The 18,912-nt window shown below is 49.7% G+C and overlaps 1 protein-coding gene across 1 annotated transcript; it reads right to left on the bottom strand.

Annotated features, from left to right (window-relative positions):
• Window positions 1-11,315: 11,315 nt before the first annotated feature.
• GDF15 (growth differentiation factor 15) lies at window positions 11,316-14,565 on the bottom strand. The gene is made up of 2 exons (XM_028713769.2): window positions 14,047-14,565; window positions 11,316-13,231 (listed from the first exon to the last, which is right to left on the bottom strand). Exons 1-2 carry the CDS (start codon window positions 14,342-14,344, stop codon window positions 12,453-12,455), a joined length of 1,077 nt encoding a protein of 358 aa, XP_028569602.2. The 5' UTR covers window positions 14,345-14,565; the 3' UTR covers window positions 11,316-12,452.
• Between the last annotated feature and the right edge of the window lie 4,347 nt (window positions 14,566-18,912).

Below are 18,912 nucleotides of genomic sequence, written 5' to 3'. Positions count from 1 at the left end.
TGGGGTCCCCAACATCGAGAGAGCACCAGGTCACTGACGCTGCAAACTCTATGCAAGGGCTTTCTTCCAGATGCGAAGTCCCAGATGCGAATCCTGGTGGCGGGGCAGCCCTCCCTGGGGCCAGGAAGAGTCCCGCTTTGCCCCCAAATGGCAACAGGATAACCTGCCATTTGGCCTCCTCCTCATGCTTAAAAAGAGGCAGTGCAGCTTCCGGGTCATGTGGCCAGCATGACTAAGCTGCTTCTGGCGAACCAGAGCAGCGCACGGAAACGCCGTTTATCTTCCCACCAGAGTGGTACCTATTTATCTACTTGTACTTTGACGTGCTTTCAAACTGCTAGGTTGGCAGGAGCAGGGACCGAGCAACGGGAGCTCACCCTGTCGTGGGGATTCGAACTGCCGACCTTCTGATCGGCAAACCCTAGGCTCTGTGGTTTAGACCACAACACCACCCGCGTCCCTGCAACCCGAGGTACCACTGTACATAAAGGAAATGGCCATTGAGAGCAGGCATTTTCCCACGGCTGATAAACTCCACCTTTTGCCTTCTGTTTTCGGAACGTGCTCAGGCCTTCCTTGAAGAGGCCTCATGAAACAACCGCCTCGCCCCTCCTGGAAACCTCCGGGGTATCTTCCTTTTTCACAACTCTCTGACCCAAGTCTTTACCCCTGCTTTGTCCCTCCCCGCCCCACGGAGGGAGGAGATCGCTTGGGCCTCCATATGGACTAGTAGCTTGTGTTAACGGGAAAATCCGAGGGCTCCCTTGGACAAAAACAAAGACACCGACCAGGATAACTTGGAGCAAAACAGCAGCCTGTAGGCGTGGCCTTTATTGAACTGTTGCAACAGGGTGCTCCCCTCACCCACAGGAGAGAGGAGGGACCCAGAAAAACGGCGTGCAAGGTCTTATAAAGACTTTTTAAATTGCCACCCTGTAGATCAAGACCACCCCCAGAAACATCATACATACATCACAGAAAGGAGGGGTTGAGGGAGGGGTTGTGGAGGTAACCTGAGTGTCCTGTCACCTGGCTGGTTCCTCCTTTCCCCCTCCCCATGAGTACTTTCCAGGTGACAGAGGGGAGTTTGCAGTTTCCTGCCCCCAGAGGGAAGATCTGATCATTGTCCTTTGTTCCAGTCCGTGCTGAATCCACTCCCATATGCAAGTTCTTTGTGATCTTGATGGTCTTCTGTCTAGGACCATCAAGGTTGGCATAGCAACTGGGCAGGGCTCCTGTGGATGTGCTGGGATGCTCAAGGGATTATGTCTGGCCTGTATCAAACCTTCCCCATTTTGTAGTCCTTCCTTCATGGAGTAAAATAAAAGTGGAACGGTGCAAATCTGATGTATGGTTGATTTTCTATGAATTGATAACAGAAGCGTAGCGTATGTAGTGTGTGAGTGTGAGTGTGTGTGAAGTTTGTACAAACTGAATGATTGGGGGGGGTGTGTGTTCTGCGACACTTGCGTTGCCTAACCTGCAGTTGGTCAGCCAGAGTCAATTTGAAGCACGTGAGCCGGCCCATTTTGGGGGAGGTGTCTACCTGCCGCTCAGGGTTTCAGAAATAATTCTCCTTAGAAGAACGGTTGAACTAAATAGACGAGCCATTTCCATGAATTAAAAAAAAACAAAAAACTCTAGAGTTCGAAGGGACCCCAGTGTTCATCTAGCCAACCCCTGCCATGCAGCAATTTCAGCTAAAGAGATTTAATTTTAATCCAGTTCCATATGTCTGCTCTAACATGGGATACAGACCTTGTTGTTCGGAAGTTTAATTTATCAATCACTTGTCACATGTGGGCTTGAGTATTACGTTAGTCCAGCTCATAGTATATTATTGGCATCTGTTTGTCTTGAGAGACAATGGAGTATGCCTCTGGGGGTGAGCTCTGGCGGCAGTTGTTTGTTCTGGATCTTAGGAAGTAAACCCGAAAATTGCGTTTTCGGAGCGTTACTTTGTCTAAAAAGTTCAATGACTTTGGGGTTTCTCTACAAAAAGCTCAATAACTTCCAGGTTTTCTATAAGAAAGCTCAACAATTTTGGTGGTTCCCCCCCCCCAAAAAAAGGTTAATCAATTTTGGATTTTTAAATTATTTTATGATTTTTAGTTTTATACGTTTCAGTAATTTTAATATCCTTTTAACATTTCAAAACCAGACTTCATTCCCCCTCTTTCTGCGGTTCCTTAAATCTGCTTTTTATATTTTCTGCACATTCCAAATCAACTTAATCTACTCGTTTATTAATCTACCGTACTTTAAATATATACTCTTCTAAAACTGCAGGTCACTACAATAATCCTGCCAATCTTCTTATCTGTTTACAGTTTGTAAATATTCAATAAACCATTTCCATTCTTTTATATATATAAAAAATTGTTATCTTGATTTCTTATTTCCCCCCAGTAAGTTTCGCCACTTCTGCGTATCCCGTAAGTTTTTGTATCCATTCTTCTTTCGCTGGGACTTCTTCCCATTTCCCAAATGCTCAGTGATTTTGGGTCTTCCTAAAAAAAACCACACTTTTGAGGTGTCCTGGATTTTACTTTTTGAAATATGGCAGCCCTACTGTTTTCATCTCGGGACGCGGGTGGCGCTGTGGTCTAAACCACTGAGCCTCTTGGGCTTGCTGATCAGAAGGTCGGCGGTTCGAATCCCCGCAACGGGGTTAGCTCCCATTGCTCAGTCCCTGCTCCTGCCAACCTAGCAGTTCGAAAGCACATCAAAGCGCAAGTAGATAAATAGGTACCACTCCGGTGGGAAGGTAAATGGCGTTTCCATGTGCTGCTCTGGTTCGCCAGAAGCGGCTTAGTCCTGCTGGCCACATGACCCGGAAGCTGTACGCCGGCTCCCTCGGCCAGTAAAGCGAGATGAGCACCGCAACCCCAGGGTCGGCCACGACTGGACCTAATGGTCAGGGGTCCCTTTACCTTATATAATAGAATAATGATACCATTCAAATTGTAGGAAGAAGCCAATCTCCCCTGGTTTCCTATCTCCCCCTACTGAAGCCCAATTGCTTGCCTGTTCACACAAAACCATGGTTTGCCTAGCATTTTGTGTGCGCCAGGGCTGCGGTTTGCCTATAGCACGCAATGTAATTCAAACTCAACTTCTTTAAAGGAGGGAAGGTGTTTTTTCAGGTAATAAAGGCATCTTTTAAGTCAGGCTTTATCAGCCGGTGAAATGGAAAATTTCCAGTTGCTTAACCAGTTTTCTGGCTTCCTCAAAGTGCAACTGAGGAGGTTTCTGGTCTTCGAAGAACCTCTCCAAGGTTATCAGTCGCTTGACGTCGAAAGATTCCTCAGGTAAATGTCTCTGCTTCGGCTGTTGAGATACAAGCTACCACAGTTCCCTAACACAGAGGTTCAAGGACACTGACAAACTGGAACGTGTCCAGAGGAGGGCAACCAAAATGGTCAAAGGCCTGGAAACGATGCCTTATGAGGAATGGCTAAGGGAGCTGGGCATGTTTAGCCTGGAGAAGAGGAGGTTAAGGGGTGATATGATAGCCATGTTCAAATACATAAAAGGATGTCATATAGAGGAGGGAGAAAGGTTGTTTTCTGCTGCTCCAGAGAAGCGGACACGGAGCAATGGATCCAAACTACAAGAAAGAAGATTCCACCTAAACATGAGGAAGAACTTCCTGACAGTAAGAGCTGTTGGACAGTGGAATTTGCTGCCAAGGAGTGTGGTGGAGTCTCCTTCTTTGGAGGTCTTTAAGCAGAGGCTTGACAACCATATGTCAGGAGTGCTCTGGTGGTGTTTCCTGCTTGGCAGGGGGTTGGACTCGATGGCCCTTGTGGTCTCTTCCAACTCTATGATTCTATGGTTCTATGATTCTAAGCCAGGTTCAAACCCTTTGTGTTTTATGTTGCAAAACTGCACCGTGGTCTTTGGACAAAAAGTGGCGTACCAATTTAATTCGCTCGCAAACAATCGCTGGCTCCGACGAGCGGCTCCTCTAGAACAGCACCTTGTTCTCTCAATAGCCAACCAGGTGCTCCCGAGGGGAAACTGCCTCCATATGGACTAGGAACTTGAGTGCGCCATCCCACTGCCAGTCACCAGGGCTCGGCGTGGGACGATCTCCAGAGATGATCCCTGATCCCTTCCAGCTAAACATCCCAGCTGGCTGTTTCACTGAGTCAGAGATCAAGGAGCGTCTTCAGAAATGCCACCTTTGCCCTTCCCCTCCTGCGCCCCACTCAGCTTCCGGGCACAATTTTCTCGCCTGCTGAGCTCAAGGGGTCAGAAAACTCGAGGTTAGGAGGAAGGTTCAGGGAAAGCAAAGGTGTTTTTGCAAAAGCCAACCTGGGGGGAGGGGGTGGAGAGGCGTGGGAACTGTTTATGATAAAGTAAGGGCAGCGGTCAGCAAACTTACTGCGCCTCAGGCCAGTGTCTCCAGCGCCGATCGCACGGCGGGCCGGAGGGCGGGAGAGCGCGTGCCCATACGCGTGCGAACACGCTATTTCCGGCGCACTTCCGGGTCAGAGGAGCACCGGAAATAGCTTGTGCGCATGTGCACGGACCTCCTCCGACCCAGATGTGCACCGGAAATAACGCTTGCGCATGCGCTCAAGCTATTTCCGGTGCTTCTCTGACCCGGAAGTGGGCATCTGCGCAGCGCCGGTAAGAACGGGTGGCGGCAACGGGCGGTGGCGGTCGCCGCAGGCCGGATAAACGAGTCCCTCGGGCCTTATCCGGCCCGCAGGTCTTAGTTTGGGGACCCCTGAGCAAGGGCATAGCCCGGAGGAGGACATGGAGGCAGAGGCCCCACCCCTCAAGTAAATAAATAAAAATACTTAACTAAAAGCAGAAATAATCAGCGTACCCGTCAACATTTCTCTGATGAAAACAGTACAGGTAAAGGGACCCCTGACCGTTAGGTCCAGTCTACTATTATTTCTACTAACTATTAGCCTACGTGTCAGGGGCTCAGGAGCAGAGGCGCAGGGGAGAGAGGAAATGGAGAGCGAAGGGGAAGAATCTGAGGGCAGCGGAGGGCAGAATGACAGTGACCCGAGAGATTCCATGAGCCTCTCCAGTGAATCAGAAGATTTCCAGAAGGGGGCGCCGATGGCCAGGGCAAGGGGGGTCCCAGGGGGGACACACCAGAAGCAGGGGGCCAGCGGAGACTCCCAAAGCAGTAGCTGGAAATCAGGACCAGCTTCCCCACCAGAGCGTAGTGGGGGGGAAGAGCCCCATAGGTCAGAGTCAGCATCTCCTCCGGCAAGCAGGGAGGAGGAGTCAGACCCAGCTGGCATCCCCAAAGAGGGAAGCAGCGACAGGAGCAGTATAACGGTCAGAAGGAAGGTGGCAGGCTGGGCGCGCGCGCCAAGTTCAAATGTACAGGCGCGCGGGACAGCAGAAAGCCCGGATTGGGAACCAGGTCCTAAAGCTCGCCGGAGGGAGGGGGAAGACTCAGGGGACTCAGCGTCAGAAGAGTCTAGGAAGGGCAGGACCTCGGCGGACAAGCGGACCCAGAGGAGGAGGGAGCAGAGGAAGAGGTGGAGCAAGGCTAGGGTCTTAAACTGGTGTCTGGGGGGAGGAAACTCAGACGGAGCTTCGACGGTCTAGGGTTTCAGACATAGGGCTGCGCGCCACGGCTGTCAAACCAATAATGAACTTCAATAAAGACTTCTGTATATAAAGAGGAACTGGCGTTGGTCCTTTGTGAGCTGGGACCAGGGGCAGCTCTGACACTACGTGTTGTGTTTGTACTGTTGTGAGAGGGGAGATAGGCGATATTTTGGTCTTCCTCTGGTCATTGTGCCGCTGAACCAAGCCACGGTCCGGTCAAAGGTGTCATTGAAACCAGACATTTTCTCAGCTGATTGGCAGTTTTTATTACATCCATGGGTAAAAATGAAAACGAGAGGAGGTCTCCCCTCACATTGTGAAACTTTCCGGCTCACTGTCTATCGACTTTATACAAATAGGAGTCTGGGATAAGAAGTTCTCTTTTGTTTTTAAAATTCATTTTGCAGAGAGGAACCGTTGCGACAACAGATGGACACCAGAAGGTGGAAAACAAAACTATAAAACACTGCGGGAGTCCCCATTGCACCGAGGTTAAAATAACAAAGTCCAAGACTATCAGCGTTATCTGATTATCAAGTTCAATTCCAGATGCGCCAGGCGTAGGTGGCCTTGAGAATGATGGCTCTGCTGTGCTGTGTATGAAATAAAGCGCGTCTGAAGATTCCAGTCCTCAGCCAAATCTCAAATTATGTGTCATTTTCTTCATATTCCTGATACCAAGCGCTCAGCGTCGGATTCTGGGCTGTTTTCTGCTGAGCGGCAATTCCTACTTGAGTTGCCAAGGTCATATATAAGACCAAGAACTTGCGATATCCGGTTGCTAATTTCTTTGTATTGCCTAAATACCGGGTCCCTTTTAACTCTTGTGATTCTACTGTTCTGTTCTACGATTCCAATAATCCAGATTCGTAGAAAACAACATGGACCATAAATCCCGGGCCAGAGGGATCCAGTTCTGGTATCTGAGGGGGTCTCAGAGATGAGGGTGGGCTGATATTCATTTATTTCGCAAATGTATACACTGCTTGAGTGTGGAAAAACACACATACACAACACCCTGAAAACAGTTAACACACACACAAAAAGATAAAATAAGAGAGAGAGAGAGAGAGAGAGAGAGAGAGAGAGAGAGAGAGGGATGAGAAGGAGGAAGAACTACATACAGTGGTGCCCCGCAAGACGAATGCCTCGTAAGACGGAAAACCCGCTAGATGAAAGGGTTTTCCGTTTTGGAGGTGCTTTGCAAAACGAATTTCCTATGGGCTTGCTTCGCAAGACGAAAATGTATTGCGAGTTCCTGCAGGGTTTTTTTCCTCCCCCCCCCCTTTTCCCCAAGCCGCTAAGCCGCTTAACAGCTGATCCGCTAAGCCGCTTAACAGCTGATCGCTAAGCCGCTTATCAGCTGATCCGCTAAGCCGCTTATCAGCTGATCCGCTAAGCCGCTTAACAGCTGATCCGCTAAGCCGCTTAACAGCTGATCCGCTAAGCCGCTTAACAGCTGATCGCTAAGCCGCTTATCAGCTGATCCGCTAAGACGCTTAACAGCTGATCCGCTAAGCCGCTAAGCCACTTATCAGCTGATCCGCTAAGCCGCTTAACAGCTGATCCGCTAAGCCGCTTATCAGCTGATCCGCTAAGCCGCTTATCAGCTGATCCGCTAAGCCGCTTATCAGCTGATCCGCTAAGCCGCTAATGGGCTTGCTTCGCAAGACGAAAAAACCGCAAGACGAAGAGACTCGCAGAACGGATTCTTTTCGTCTTGCGAGGCACCACTGTATGCCATCTCAAGCTCCTTGGGGAATAGACAGCCATGTGCTATAACCACCGACTTAGAACCATATACCGTAATAATAACAATTTATTATTTATACCCCGCCCATCTGGCTGGGTTTCCCCAGCCACTCTGGGCGGCTTCCAACCAAATATTAGAAACAACACAGCGACAGACATTAAAAACTTCCCTAAACAGGGACGCTTTCAGTTGTCTTTTAAAAGTAAAATAGTTGTTTATTGCCTTGACATCTGCTGGGAGGGCGTTCCACAGGGCAGGCACCACCACCAAGAAGGCCCTCTGCCTGGTTCCCTGTAACCTCACTTCTCGCAGGGAGGGAACCGCCAGAAGGCCCTCGGAGTTGGACCTCAGTGTCTGGGTGGAAGGATGGGGGTGGAGACGCTTCTTCAGGTCTACTGGACCGAGGCCATTTAGGGCTTTCAAGGTCAACGGCAACACTTTGAATTGTGCTCGGAAACGTACTGGGAGCCAATGAAGATCTTTCGGGACCGGTGTTATGGTCTCGGCGGCCGCTCTCAGTAACCAGTCTAGCTAGAATTGCAGAGTTGGAATAGACCCCCCTGCAATGCACGGCTCGAACCCACAAACTTGAGATTAAACTTCGCCACTTAGCTGCTCCAGGAGCAATCAGACGCCATCCCTCCATCTCTCCAACACAGGGCGCTGCTCATTTAATTTCCCTTTTTGTTTCGTCGGCCTACCTTGCAAGGTCGTTGTGCCGGGCGGATTAAATGGGGAAGAACTATGTACAGCAAATTCAAGCTACTTCGGAGTGTGTGTGTGTGTGTGGGGGGGAAACGGGGTGTATAACGCAATAAATAAGAGATAAACTAAAATGAGAAATTTTTGTGTGCAATTGCTAAGTGAGATGGGGAGAACGCGATCCCTGGTTCCTCGTAACAGCCTGGCAACTCAGCTCCAGAAAGGAAATCGGAGGGGGAAAGGTGCAGGATGAGCCCGTTTGCCTTGCCTTCTGGGCTGGCATTCCGGCAGACTATAGCCTCTTTGCCAGGCTGGCTGGAAGCCCAGAGTTTATGCCCGTCGCTGATAGCCTCAAGGCCAGGGAGAGACACAGAGAGCTTATTCCAAGGCCGCCAACGAGGCAAAGGCTTCGGAGAACCCTTTGCAGAGGATGAGCAAATGAACTTGGAACCGTAGAAATGGAGAGCTGGAAGGGAACCGAAGGGTCATCCAGACCAACCCCTCCACGCTGCAATGTTGATGCTGCTATTCCTCCCGGCAGCCACGAAATTAAAAGACGCCTGCTTCTTGGGAGAAAAGCAATGACAAACCTAGACAGCATCTTAAAAAGTAGAGACATCACCTTGCCAACAAAGGTCCGTATAGTTAAAGCCATGGTTTTCCCAGTAGTGATATATGGAAGTGAGAGCTGGACCATAAAGAAGGCTGATCGCCGGAGAATGGATGCTTTTGAATTCTGGTGCTGGAGGAGACTCTTGAGAGTCCCATGGACTGCAAGAAGATCAAACCTCTCCATTCTGAAGGAAATCAGCCTTGAGAGCTCAATGGAAGGACAGATCCTGAAGCTGAGGCTCCAGTACTTTGGCCTCCTCATGAGAAGAGAAGACTCCCTGGAAAAGACCCTGATGTTGGGAAAGATGGAGGGCGCAAGGAGAAGGGGGCGACAGAGGACGAGATGGTGGGACAGTGTTCTCGAAGCTACCAGCATGAGTTTGACCAAACTGCGGGAGGCAGTGGAAGACAGGAGGGCCTGGCGTGCTCTGGTCCAGGGGGTCACAAAGAATCGGACACGACTAAACGACTAGACAACAACAACAATTCCTCCCAGCCAGCACAGTGAGGTTGGCCCAGGGGGAAAAGGCACCCAGATTTCTAGTGTGCGGTTCAGTCACACAGGCTGGGCCGGGAGAAGCGTTTGGGCGAGGACGCTGCTATTCCTCCCGGCAGAGGCGTGTAGAGGGTCTCAACTAGAGCCGGGGCCTTTTCAGTACTGGCCCCGACTTGGTGGAACGCTCTGTCACAAGAGACCAGGGCCCTGCGGGACTTGACATCTTTCCGCAGGGCCTGCAAGACAGAGCTGTTCCACCTGGCCTTTGGTTTGGACTCAGTCTGACCCTTATGTTTCCCTCCCCTTACGGTTTTGATCTATGGGCTACTTTTAAAATGAGGCTGCATTTTAAATTGCATTTTAGCCTGCATTTTAAATTGGTCCCCCCCCTTATGTTTTTACTGTAATTTTACTGGTGTTAGCCGCCCTGAGCCCGGCTCTGGCCGGGGAGGGCGGGGTATAAATTATTATTATTATTATTATTATTATTATTATTATTATTATTATTATTATGAGAAAGGGCAAGGCATGGAAACCCAGCCAGCACATTTCCCTTGGCAATACGCTCCCTTTATTCATCGCCTTGAGGACTAACACCTTATATTGCAGGGGAAGGTGAGTAGCTCAGCAGCAAGTTCAATCCATGGCATTGAAACCTCAGAGAGCCGCTACCTCAGCTCAGTATACCTGAAGGAGAGTCTTCACCCCCATCGTCCAGCCCGGACACTGAGGTCCAGCTCCGAGGGCCTTCTGGTGGTTCCCTCCCTGTGAGAAGTGAGGTTACAGGGAACCAGGCAGAGGGTCTTCTTGGTGGTGGCACCCTCCCTGTGGAACGCCCTCCCATCAGATGTCAGGGAAATAAACAACTACCTGACTTTCAGAAGACATCTGAAGGCAGCCCTGTTTAGGGAAGTTTTTCATGTTTGGTGTTTTACTGTGTTTTTAATATCCTGTTGGAAGCTGCCCAGAGTGGCTGGGGAAACCCAGCCAGATGGGCAGGGTATAAATAATATATTATTATTATTATTATTATTATTATTATTATTATTATTATTATTATTAGTGAGATGGACCAAGGGGCTGAGTTGGTTTAAGGCGGCTCTCCACGCCCCCTCTTCAATTATGAGGGACATAATTACAATTATGAGGGACCCTTAAAGCAACAGGTCGTTTATCGGGGAAAGCTTCGCAGGCAGAATGTTCCAGGATTCGAATTCAGGGCCTCCAGAACGAGAATATGTCTAGGAAAACAGAACCACTGTTATCCAGAGGAGCAAAAACCCTGGCTGGCTGGATCAATGGTCTTACTCGGGGTAAAGATAAAGGACCCCTGGACGGTTAAGTCCAGTCCAAGGCGACTATGGGGTTGCGGCGCTCATCTCGCTTTCAGGCCGAGGGAGCCGGCGTTTGTCTGCAGATGGCTTTCCGGTTTGTGTGTACCAATCTGTCAACTCCAGTTTCTCTCTCCCTCCCTTCGTAAGTGTATGCATATATTTATACAGTGGTACCTCGGGTTACGTACTTAATTCGTTCCGGAGGTCTGTTCTTAACCTGAAACTGTTCTTAACCTGAAGCACCACTTTAGCTAATGGGGCCGGAGCACGATTTCTGTTCTCATCCTGAAGCAAAGTTCTTAACCTGAAGCACTATTTCTGGGTTAGCGGAGTGTATAACCTGAAGCGTATGTAACCTGAAGCGTATGTAACCCGAGGTACCACTGTATATGGAATTGCTTTTACGTTACCACTAATCGTTTCAAACTGTTTCCTTATTCCGGATGTTTTCACTGCGAAAGTCCTTTGAGATATTCCAGTGGGGAGAGATTCACAATAAATAAACCGTTCTGGTGTGGGCGGTCATAAGTCCTCCTGACTGAGATAGCTCAGTCGGTAGAAGGTGAGACTTTTAATCTCGGGGTTGCGAATTCGAGTCCCGCATTGGGCAAAAGGCTCCTACATCGCAGAGGGTGGGACCACAATTCTATGATACTTCCAAGATTCCCCAGGATTTTATAGAAGGGATTCGGAACAGCTGGATGAAACATTAGAAATCTCCAATGGATTTGGGGACAGATGTAGAGTCTCTGTGTTGGGTACAAGATAGTGGAAAGGCTGTTTGAAGCCCCTAATCTTTACCTTTGGAATGAAGAACATAGACAAGACCTATTTAGAGAATTTTTTATTGCTATTTTCATTACTCCCCAGCCGTCTCCAGATAAATCTTATATAAATAATACAAACCAACAGCACGTCCAAAACACTGGCAACACAAACAAGAATAAGTTAACAATAAATAAGAGGACCGGGTTTTAAAAACACACACACACACACACACACACACACACACACATATTTAGAACCACAAAACAGGTTGGGGTTTTTTGACAGGTGTTCAGAGAACGGGGGGACATGATCAAACTCATCTCTCTCACTCACACACACACCCTGCAAGACCCTGCTTTTGACATATACACCCCCAAAGAACCCCAGAATTACTACTTATCCTCCACATTTAATACCACCCACTTATAAATAAAGCTCTTTGTTTGCTGCATTAAAGTGCTTGTAACCTGTAATGGTGTTTCGCTGACACTGCGATGCCCCATTGGTTGGGTTTTTAGGGGACCAACCCTGATTGGTTGGGACGGACTTTTGAGATAAGAGGTCTTTGGTTGGGACAGGGCTTTATGAAAAGAGATCCCAGTTGGGACGGGCTTTTGATAAAAGTGGTCCATGGTTGCCAAGGACAGACTTTCGAGAAAAGATGGCCTAGATAGGTCCTTGATCCCTGATTGGTTGGGAAGGGCTTTTGGAGAAAAAGTCCCTGATTGGTTGGGATGGTCTTTTAGGAAATGAGGTCCCTGATGGGTTGGGGCGGGCTTTTGATAAAAGAAGTCCCTGGTTGCCTAGGACAGACTTTCGAGAAAAGATGACCAAGATAAGATAGGTCCTTGATCCCTGATTGGTTGGGAAGGGCTTTCGGGAAAAACGTCCCTGACTGGTTGGGATGGTCTTTTAGGAAATGAAGTCCCTGATGGGTTGGAACGGGCTTTTGATAAAAGAGGTCCCTGGTTGGCTAGGACAGACTTTTGAGAAAAAATGACCTAGTAATAAAAAGGAGCTGCCAACTGGGCAATGCACTGGCAAGAAGAGACAATGTTCATCACACACACATCCTCCCGAAAAGTGCTGTTTTGCACCAGAGATGGCACTGAGCCTGGGCTGTTCCTATTGTCCCCTTGCTCCGGACAGACAGGACGCCGCTTCCCGCAGAACCCCTCTCTCTGCCCTTGCCGGGCTGCTACGCACAATGGCAACGTGTGACGATCATGTCATCGAAGAGCTGCGTCACCACCTTCCCGTCGCTGGCGTAGTGCATGAGGACCATGGGTTCGTAGGCGGCGGGGACGCAGCAGGGGGCGGGCGTCTCCCCGGACAGGCTATGGAGCCTGGCCTTGATTTGGGCGTGCATGCTGGCCGGCTTGTAGTTGTGGGGGCATGAACCCTCACAGAACCTCATGGAGTAGCTGCTGGGCGCCAGCACCCAGTCGGACCACCCGATGTCAGCGAAGGAGACCTTGAGCGAACGGAGGCAGCATTTGGTGTCGCCTTTGCCGCACTCCTCGTCCAGCTGCCTCCGCTTCCGGACCTGCCTGCGCTCCTGCGTCTCGACCTCCAAGGGGAGCCACTCTCTCCCTTCCAGGATGGAGGCAGCCTCATCCGTGGGAAACTCCAGACCCAAATGGAGCCTTGGGTCGGGCCCGGCTAGCCACTGCCCCACGGCGTCTCCGAGGCTGAGGACGGGTGTGGTTCTTAAAACCACCTGGGAGGCCAGGAGCGTGGCGGTTTCTCCATCCCCACCGGTCAGTCTGTAGATGTTGACGCGAGCCAACCTGGTCGAGTTGAGCTGGGAGATGCTGGGGACGTCCGAGAACTTCTTGGACAGAGACAGCTCAGCCCGAAAGACATGGAGGTCCCGGCTGAGCGCTGCTGTCCTGGAGACTTCCAGGCCGTATAGGGGCCTGAGTGGGTCGCTGTTGACCCCTGGACCTGCAGCCAATCCATGGCCCAGAAGCTTAACTGTGGAGAGAATGAAGAGAGGAAGACGTTAGGAGCGAGCCAGCAATAAATCACACAGAGTAGGCCAAGTTAACTCTTTATTAGCAAGAACACAATCTTTTTATTATTATTGATTTCTGATACACACAATACAATAATACACAAAGATACAAAACACAAAGATATAAAAGAAACTACAAAAGAAAACCACAAAAAAATGTACCGTATTTTTTGCTCTATAAGACTCACTTTTTCCTTCCTAAAAAGTAAGGGGAAATTTTCTAACAGAAAATCTAATTTTTTTGAAGAACGGAAGTCCTTTTCGGATCATTTGAAGAAAAATTACAGCAGGAAGAATCCGCGACCTCGGTTTTGAGCTATGAGCAGCAGAAAGAATGAGAGGCGATTGTGTTACGATTATGATTTTTTAAAAGAGAGTGAAGATGCAGCAAAATTGGAGAGGGATAAGGAAAACGTCTCGGAAGCCGAAAATAGAAAAGAAATCTCTTTTTGAAATGCATTTGGAATTTTCTGTGTAAATTTTTCGGAAGTTTAATAAAAATATTATTAAAAAGAAAGAGAGAGAGAGAGAAAGCGACAGTCAAATGAAACCACGATCAGGATTCGAACAGCAGGCAAGGGAAGGAGAATAAATAAATGACAGTAATATAAGTCATAATGCAGTATAAAATAAATGGCAGTTACGGGAGCTTGTAAAGTAATGCAATAGGAGCATCACAGCTGGGAAATCGAAACGTAAGGAATTAGGAGATTGAAAGTGAACTGAATGATGTCAGATTTTGCGTAAAAAGCTTTATGGGTGCAATGAAGCTTACCTTTCGCCCTCAAGGTATGAACAGTTTTCGCTGCCGGTGGCAAGGTCTGGTTCGCTCTGAGTTGTGCCAGCATCTCCTGGTAGACCAGATGAGCCTCTTGCAGCTCACCTTGACCCAAAGCCCCTCGGACGCTGGGAGGTTTCTCCACCCCAAACCGGTCCAGGATGCTTTGTTTGACAGCCTCCAGTTGCGGGTGGGTGTCTTGGGGGCCGTGGGGTCGCAGGTCAACCACGCCGGAGAGGAGAGACTGCAGGAACAGCACCCAGAGGCTGGTGGCAAGGCGAGAGGCTCCGGGCATCGTGGTTGGAAGTCAGAGACTTCGGAGGTGGCAATTTTCTCCAGCGAACTGTGCTTGGCTGGCCCAGACCTTTGGCTTTATACCCGAGGCGAAGTTAAGTCACCAATGACGTGGAAGTACTGTAAACAGAGAAAAGGAAAAAAAGAAGAAAAAGATTTTGACAGTCGGCTTTGTGTGTTTTTTCTTCCTTGGAGCAGACAGGTTTATAATAACTCGAAGACGCTTAGGGTGTGTGGGGCAAAGGACAGGTCTTCTGCCCTCTGCGGCAGTGCCCAACCGGACACTGATTTTTGGGAAGCCGCAAAGTGGGAACAGAGCGCAACAGCAGCAACGGTTGCGTTTCCCTAGGGAGGTTGTGGACTTCCTTGCGGGTTTTCCAGCAGAGCTCGGATGGTCATCTGTTGTGGGTGCTTGAGCCGAGATTCCTGCCTTGCTGGGGTTGGGCTGGATGACCCTCGGGTGTCCCACGCAACTCTAGTTCTATGATTTCCACCTGTGGTTTCCAGCTGCTGGGTCTCAGAGGCGTACTCTCGGCTCAAGGATCCAGGACAGATGACCGTCCAACCTCTGCTGGAAAACCTCCAAGGGAGACCGTTCCACTGTCGAGCAGCTCTTAACCACCAGAAAGTTCTTCTTCATATTTAGCTGGAATCTCCTTTCTTGGAACTTGAAGCCGTGGGTTCGAGTCCTACCCTCCAGAGCTCAGGCTTGCAAAGTGACGGGTCAATACAGTGGTAACTTGGGTTTGTTTTGGAGGACCGTTCTTAACCTGAAACTGTTCTTAACCTGAAGCACCACTTTAGCTAATGGGGCCTCCCGCTGCTGCCACTGCGCCGCCAGAGCACAATTTCTGTTCTCATCCTGAAGCAAAGTTATTAACCTGAAGCACTATTTCTGGGTTAGCGGAGTCTGTAACCTGAAACGTATATAACCTGAAGCGTATGTAACCCGAGGTACCACTGTAATAATTAATAATAATAATAATAATAATAATAATAATAATAATAATAATAATTTATTTATACCCCGCCCATCTGGCTGGGCTTCCCCAGACACTCTGGGCGGCTTCCAACAAAATATTAAAATACAGTAATGCATCAAACATTAAAAGCTTCCCTAAAGAGGGCTGCCTTCGGATGTCTTCCAAAAGTCTGGTAGTTGTTGTTCTCTTTGACATTTGGTGGGAGGGCGTTCCACAGGGCGGGTGCCACCACCGAGAAGGCCCTCTGCCTGGTTCCCTGTAACTTGGCTTCTCGCAGTGAGGGAACCGCCAGAAGGCCCTCAGAGCTGGACCTCTAGAGTTCAAATCGGGCTTTCAGCCTGATCCAAGAAGGCTTTCTTTGTGAGTTCGCTCCTTCTCCAAACGAGCCTTTGGCTTTTGCTTTTTTGGCAACTGGTCTGAACACAAAACATCAGCCAGAGGTTCCAATCAGCCTCCAAACATGGCCATTTTGTATGTCCAACTAAGGCAAAAGACCAGGATGGGGGGCAGGGGGGTCACCTGTGGCCCCCTCCATATGTGTAAGGTAAAGGTAAAGGGACCCCTGACCATTAGGTCCAGTCGTGGCCGACTCTGGGGTTGCGGCGCTCATCTCACTTTACTGGCCGAGGGAGCCGGTGTACACAGGTCATGTGGCCAGCAGGACTAAGCCGCTTCTGGCGAACCAGAGCAGCACACAGAAACGCCATTTACCTTCCCGCCGGAGTGGTACCTATTTATCTACTTGCACTTTGACGTGCTTTCAAACTGCTAGGTTGGTAGGAGCAGGGACCGAGCAACAGGAGCTCACCCCCAAATCCCACCAGCCTCGGCTGAATTGGTCAAGAATGGTCAGGAATGATAGGAGAGACCACCAACATTACACTGCGGGGGTTGGACTAGATGACCCCTGGGTCCCTTCCAACTCTGCAATCGCATGATTCTGATGCTCCCTTCCTTTGATACGAGGCTTCCTTTCAGAACCCCTGGCGCAAACCGGATCGCACCCTCTCCAAAGGGACTGGAACGTCAAGTGTTTTTTTTGGGAATCTGGGCCTCCTTTTCCCATCCAAATATTTTTGCGGTGATTCGACGCCTTCCATTATTGGGTCAGTCGGTGGTGAACTTTCGTGAAGAGCCTTCGTTCCGAAAATGCCGGCCGGGCGATTTACAAGGCAGCGGAAGCCATAAAACAGGCCCCGGTGATCCGTGTGGAATGAACCCGTCCAAACATTGGAGTCGCGAGGGATGTTGATTCACGAGGGCGTCATTGCTGCTGCATCCCATATACCCCCCCCTCGCCCATCACCAGGGGACCTGCAACCCAAAAACCCTTCCCTGGAGGGAAACAAGACTCTCACAATCATTTCACAACCTCCCCTCCGGGGCTAGGAACAAATTCCTCACCATATTTGAGAAGCCGCGAGCCAATTCTGTTGGGAAACCTTCGCTGAAAGCATGGCTTTGGAGCTGTTTGCGAATGTTTCGCCTCTATGAGACCAGAGGGCTGTTCCTTATAGGGTGGGGATTAGCTTTATGGGACGCCGGGGGGCTGGTTTGGGGGGAGCGGGGCCTTGCAGGGCGTGGCCCAGGTCCCCAAATCATGGTGTGTGTTTTTTAATGACCTCTGTTCAGGCAACTGATTTAGAGGGGGGAATCTGAATTGATTTCTCTCAGCCGTCCCTGGAGAATTGAAGTTTCTGAGACGTTCGATGTGCAAAGCCGATGCTTTCCCCAGAGACTGCAGCCTTCTCGCAAAGAAAGCATGTCAAAGTGCAAGCAGATAAATAGGTACCGCTCCGGCGGGAAGGTAAACGGCGTTTCCGTGCGCTGCTCTGGTTCGCCAGAAGCAGCTTAGTCCTGCTGGCCACATGACCCGGAAGCTGTACGCCGGCTCCCTCGGCCAATAAAGCGAGATGAGCGCCGCAACCCCAGAGTCGGCCACGACTGGACTTAATGGTCAGGGGTCCGTTTACCTTTAATAAAAGGGCAGTGAAAACAGCCTGGGAGGTCTCAGCGAGACGCCCAAAAAGCGTTGAGATTCCACAGCAGAAGAATTAATCGAGGCTGCTTCCAGGCAAAAGTCAAACTCCGAGAGAAGTTCCATCCCGCTGCTGCAGCTCCATGGAGATTCTTTCCATTCCAGAAATCCATCGTCATTCATGGAGGCGAGAAGAGGACCAAAAGGCCAGTTTTGACCTGGATCCCACACAACCATGGAGGAGTTGATGAACCGACTTCTCTGGGTGGCAAGGCCAAAAACAGAACATTTATATATGGGAGTAGTTGCAGGTGGGATGCGGGTGGTGCTGTGGGTTAAACCACAGAGCCTAGGACTTGCCGATCAGAAGGTCGGCGGTTCAAATCCCTGCGATGGGGTGAGTTCCCGTTGCTCAGTCCCTGCTCCTGCCAACCTAGCAGTTTGAAAGCACACCAGCGCAAGTAGATAATTGAAGTTAATTGAAGTTTCTGAGACGTTCAATGTGCAAAGCCGATGCTTTCCCCAGAGACTACAGCCTTCTCACAAAGAAAGCATGTCAAAGTGCAAGTAGATAAATAGGTACCGCTCCAGCGGGAAGTTAAACGGCATTTCCGTGCGCTGCTCTGGTTCGCCAGAAGCGGCTCAGTCCTGCTGGCCACGTGACCCGGAAGCTGTACGCTGGCTCCCTCGGCCAATAAAGCGAGATGAGCGCTGCAACCCCAGAGTCGGCCACGACTGGACCTAATGGTCAGGGGTCCCTTTGCCTTTACCAGATGGCCCCCTGTCACGGATGCTTTAGCCGAGATTCCTGCATTTCATGGGGTTGGACTAGATGACCCTTGGCTCCCAACTCTTAAGATTCTATGATTCTATGGTTCTCTCCATTGATGAGTGCCCAGGTACTCTGCAGATGGGCAGAGGCACGCTTTCTCTCTCCTATTTATAATAATAATAATAATAATAATTTATTATTTATACCCCGCCCATCTGGCTGGGTTTCCCCAGCCACTCTGGGCGGCTTCCAACTGAATATTAAAAACAGTACAGCATCAAACATTAAAAACTTCCCTAAAGAGGGCTGCCTTCAGATGACTTTTAAAAGTAAAATAGTTGTTTATTGCTTTGACATCTGCTGGGAGGGCGTTCCACAGGGCAGGAGCCACTACCGAGTAGGCCCTCTGCCTGGTTCCCTGTAACCTTACTTCTCGCAATGAGGGAACCGCCAGAAGGCCCTCGGCGCTGGATCTCAGTGTCCGGGCTGAACGATGGGGGTGGAGACGCTCCTTCAGATATACTGGACCGAGGCCGTTTAGGGCTTTAAAGGTCAGCACCAACACTTTGAATTGTGCTCGGAAACGTACTGGGAGCCAATGTAGGTCTTTCAGGACTGGTGTTATGTGGTCCCGGCGGCCACTCCCAGTCCCCAGTCTAGCTGCTGCATTCTGGATTAATTGCAGTTTCCGGGTCACCTTCAAAGGTAGCCCCACGTAGAGCGCGTTGCAGTAGTCATGTAGTTTATGACTGTAAACCACTTTTTGCATCAAAAAAAATGGAAGTGGGGTACTTTAAAGTATTATTATGAATATTTGGGCTGCATCTGATTCTGAT

The sequence above is a fragment of the Podarcis muralis genome, chromosome 18 (assembly GCF_964188315.1).
Source record: "Podarcis muralis chromosome 18, rPodMur119.hap1.1, whole genome shotgun sequence".
NCBI classification, from domain to species: Eukaryota; Metazoa; Chordata; class Lepidosauria; order Squamata; family Lacertidae; genus Podarcis; species Podarcis muralis.
Note: the sequence above shows the minus strand (reverse complement) of the source record. Positions and strands in the feature narration are given on the sequence as shown.

What these genes read in the sequence shown, in the direction of transcription:
- GDF15 (XM_028713769.2), bottom strand. Translation starts at nt 14,344, where the DNA reads ATGCCCGGAGCCTCTCGCCTTGCCACCAGCCTCTGGGTGCTGTTCCTG. An exon ending in TCATACCTTGAGGGCGAAAG is followed by an intron (nt 13,232 to 14,046) that starts GTAAGCTTCATT and finishes TTCTCTCCACAG; the next exon opens with TTAAGCTTCTGGGCCATGGA.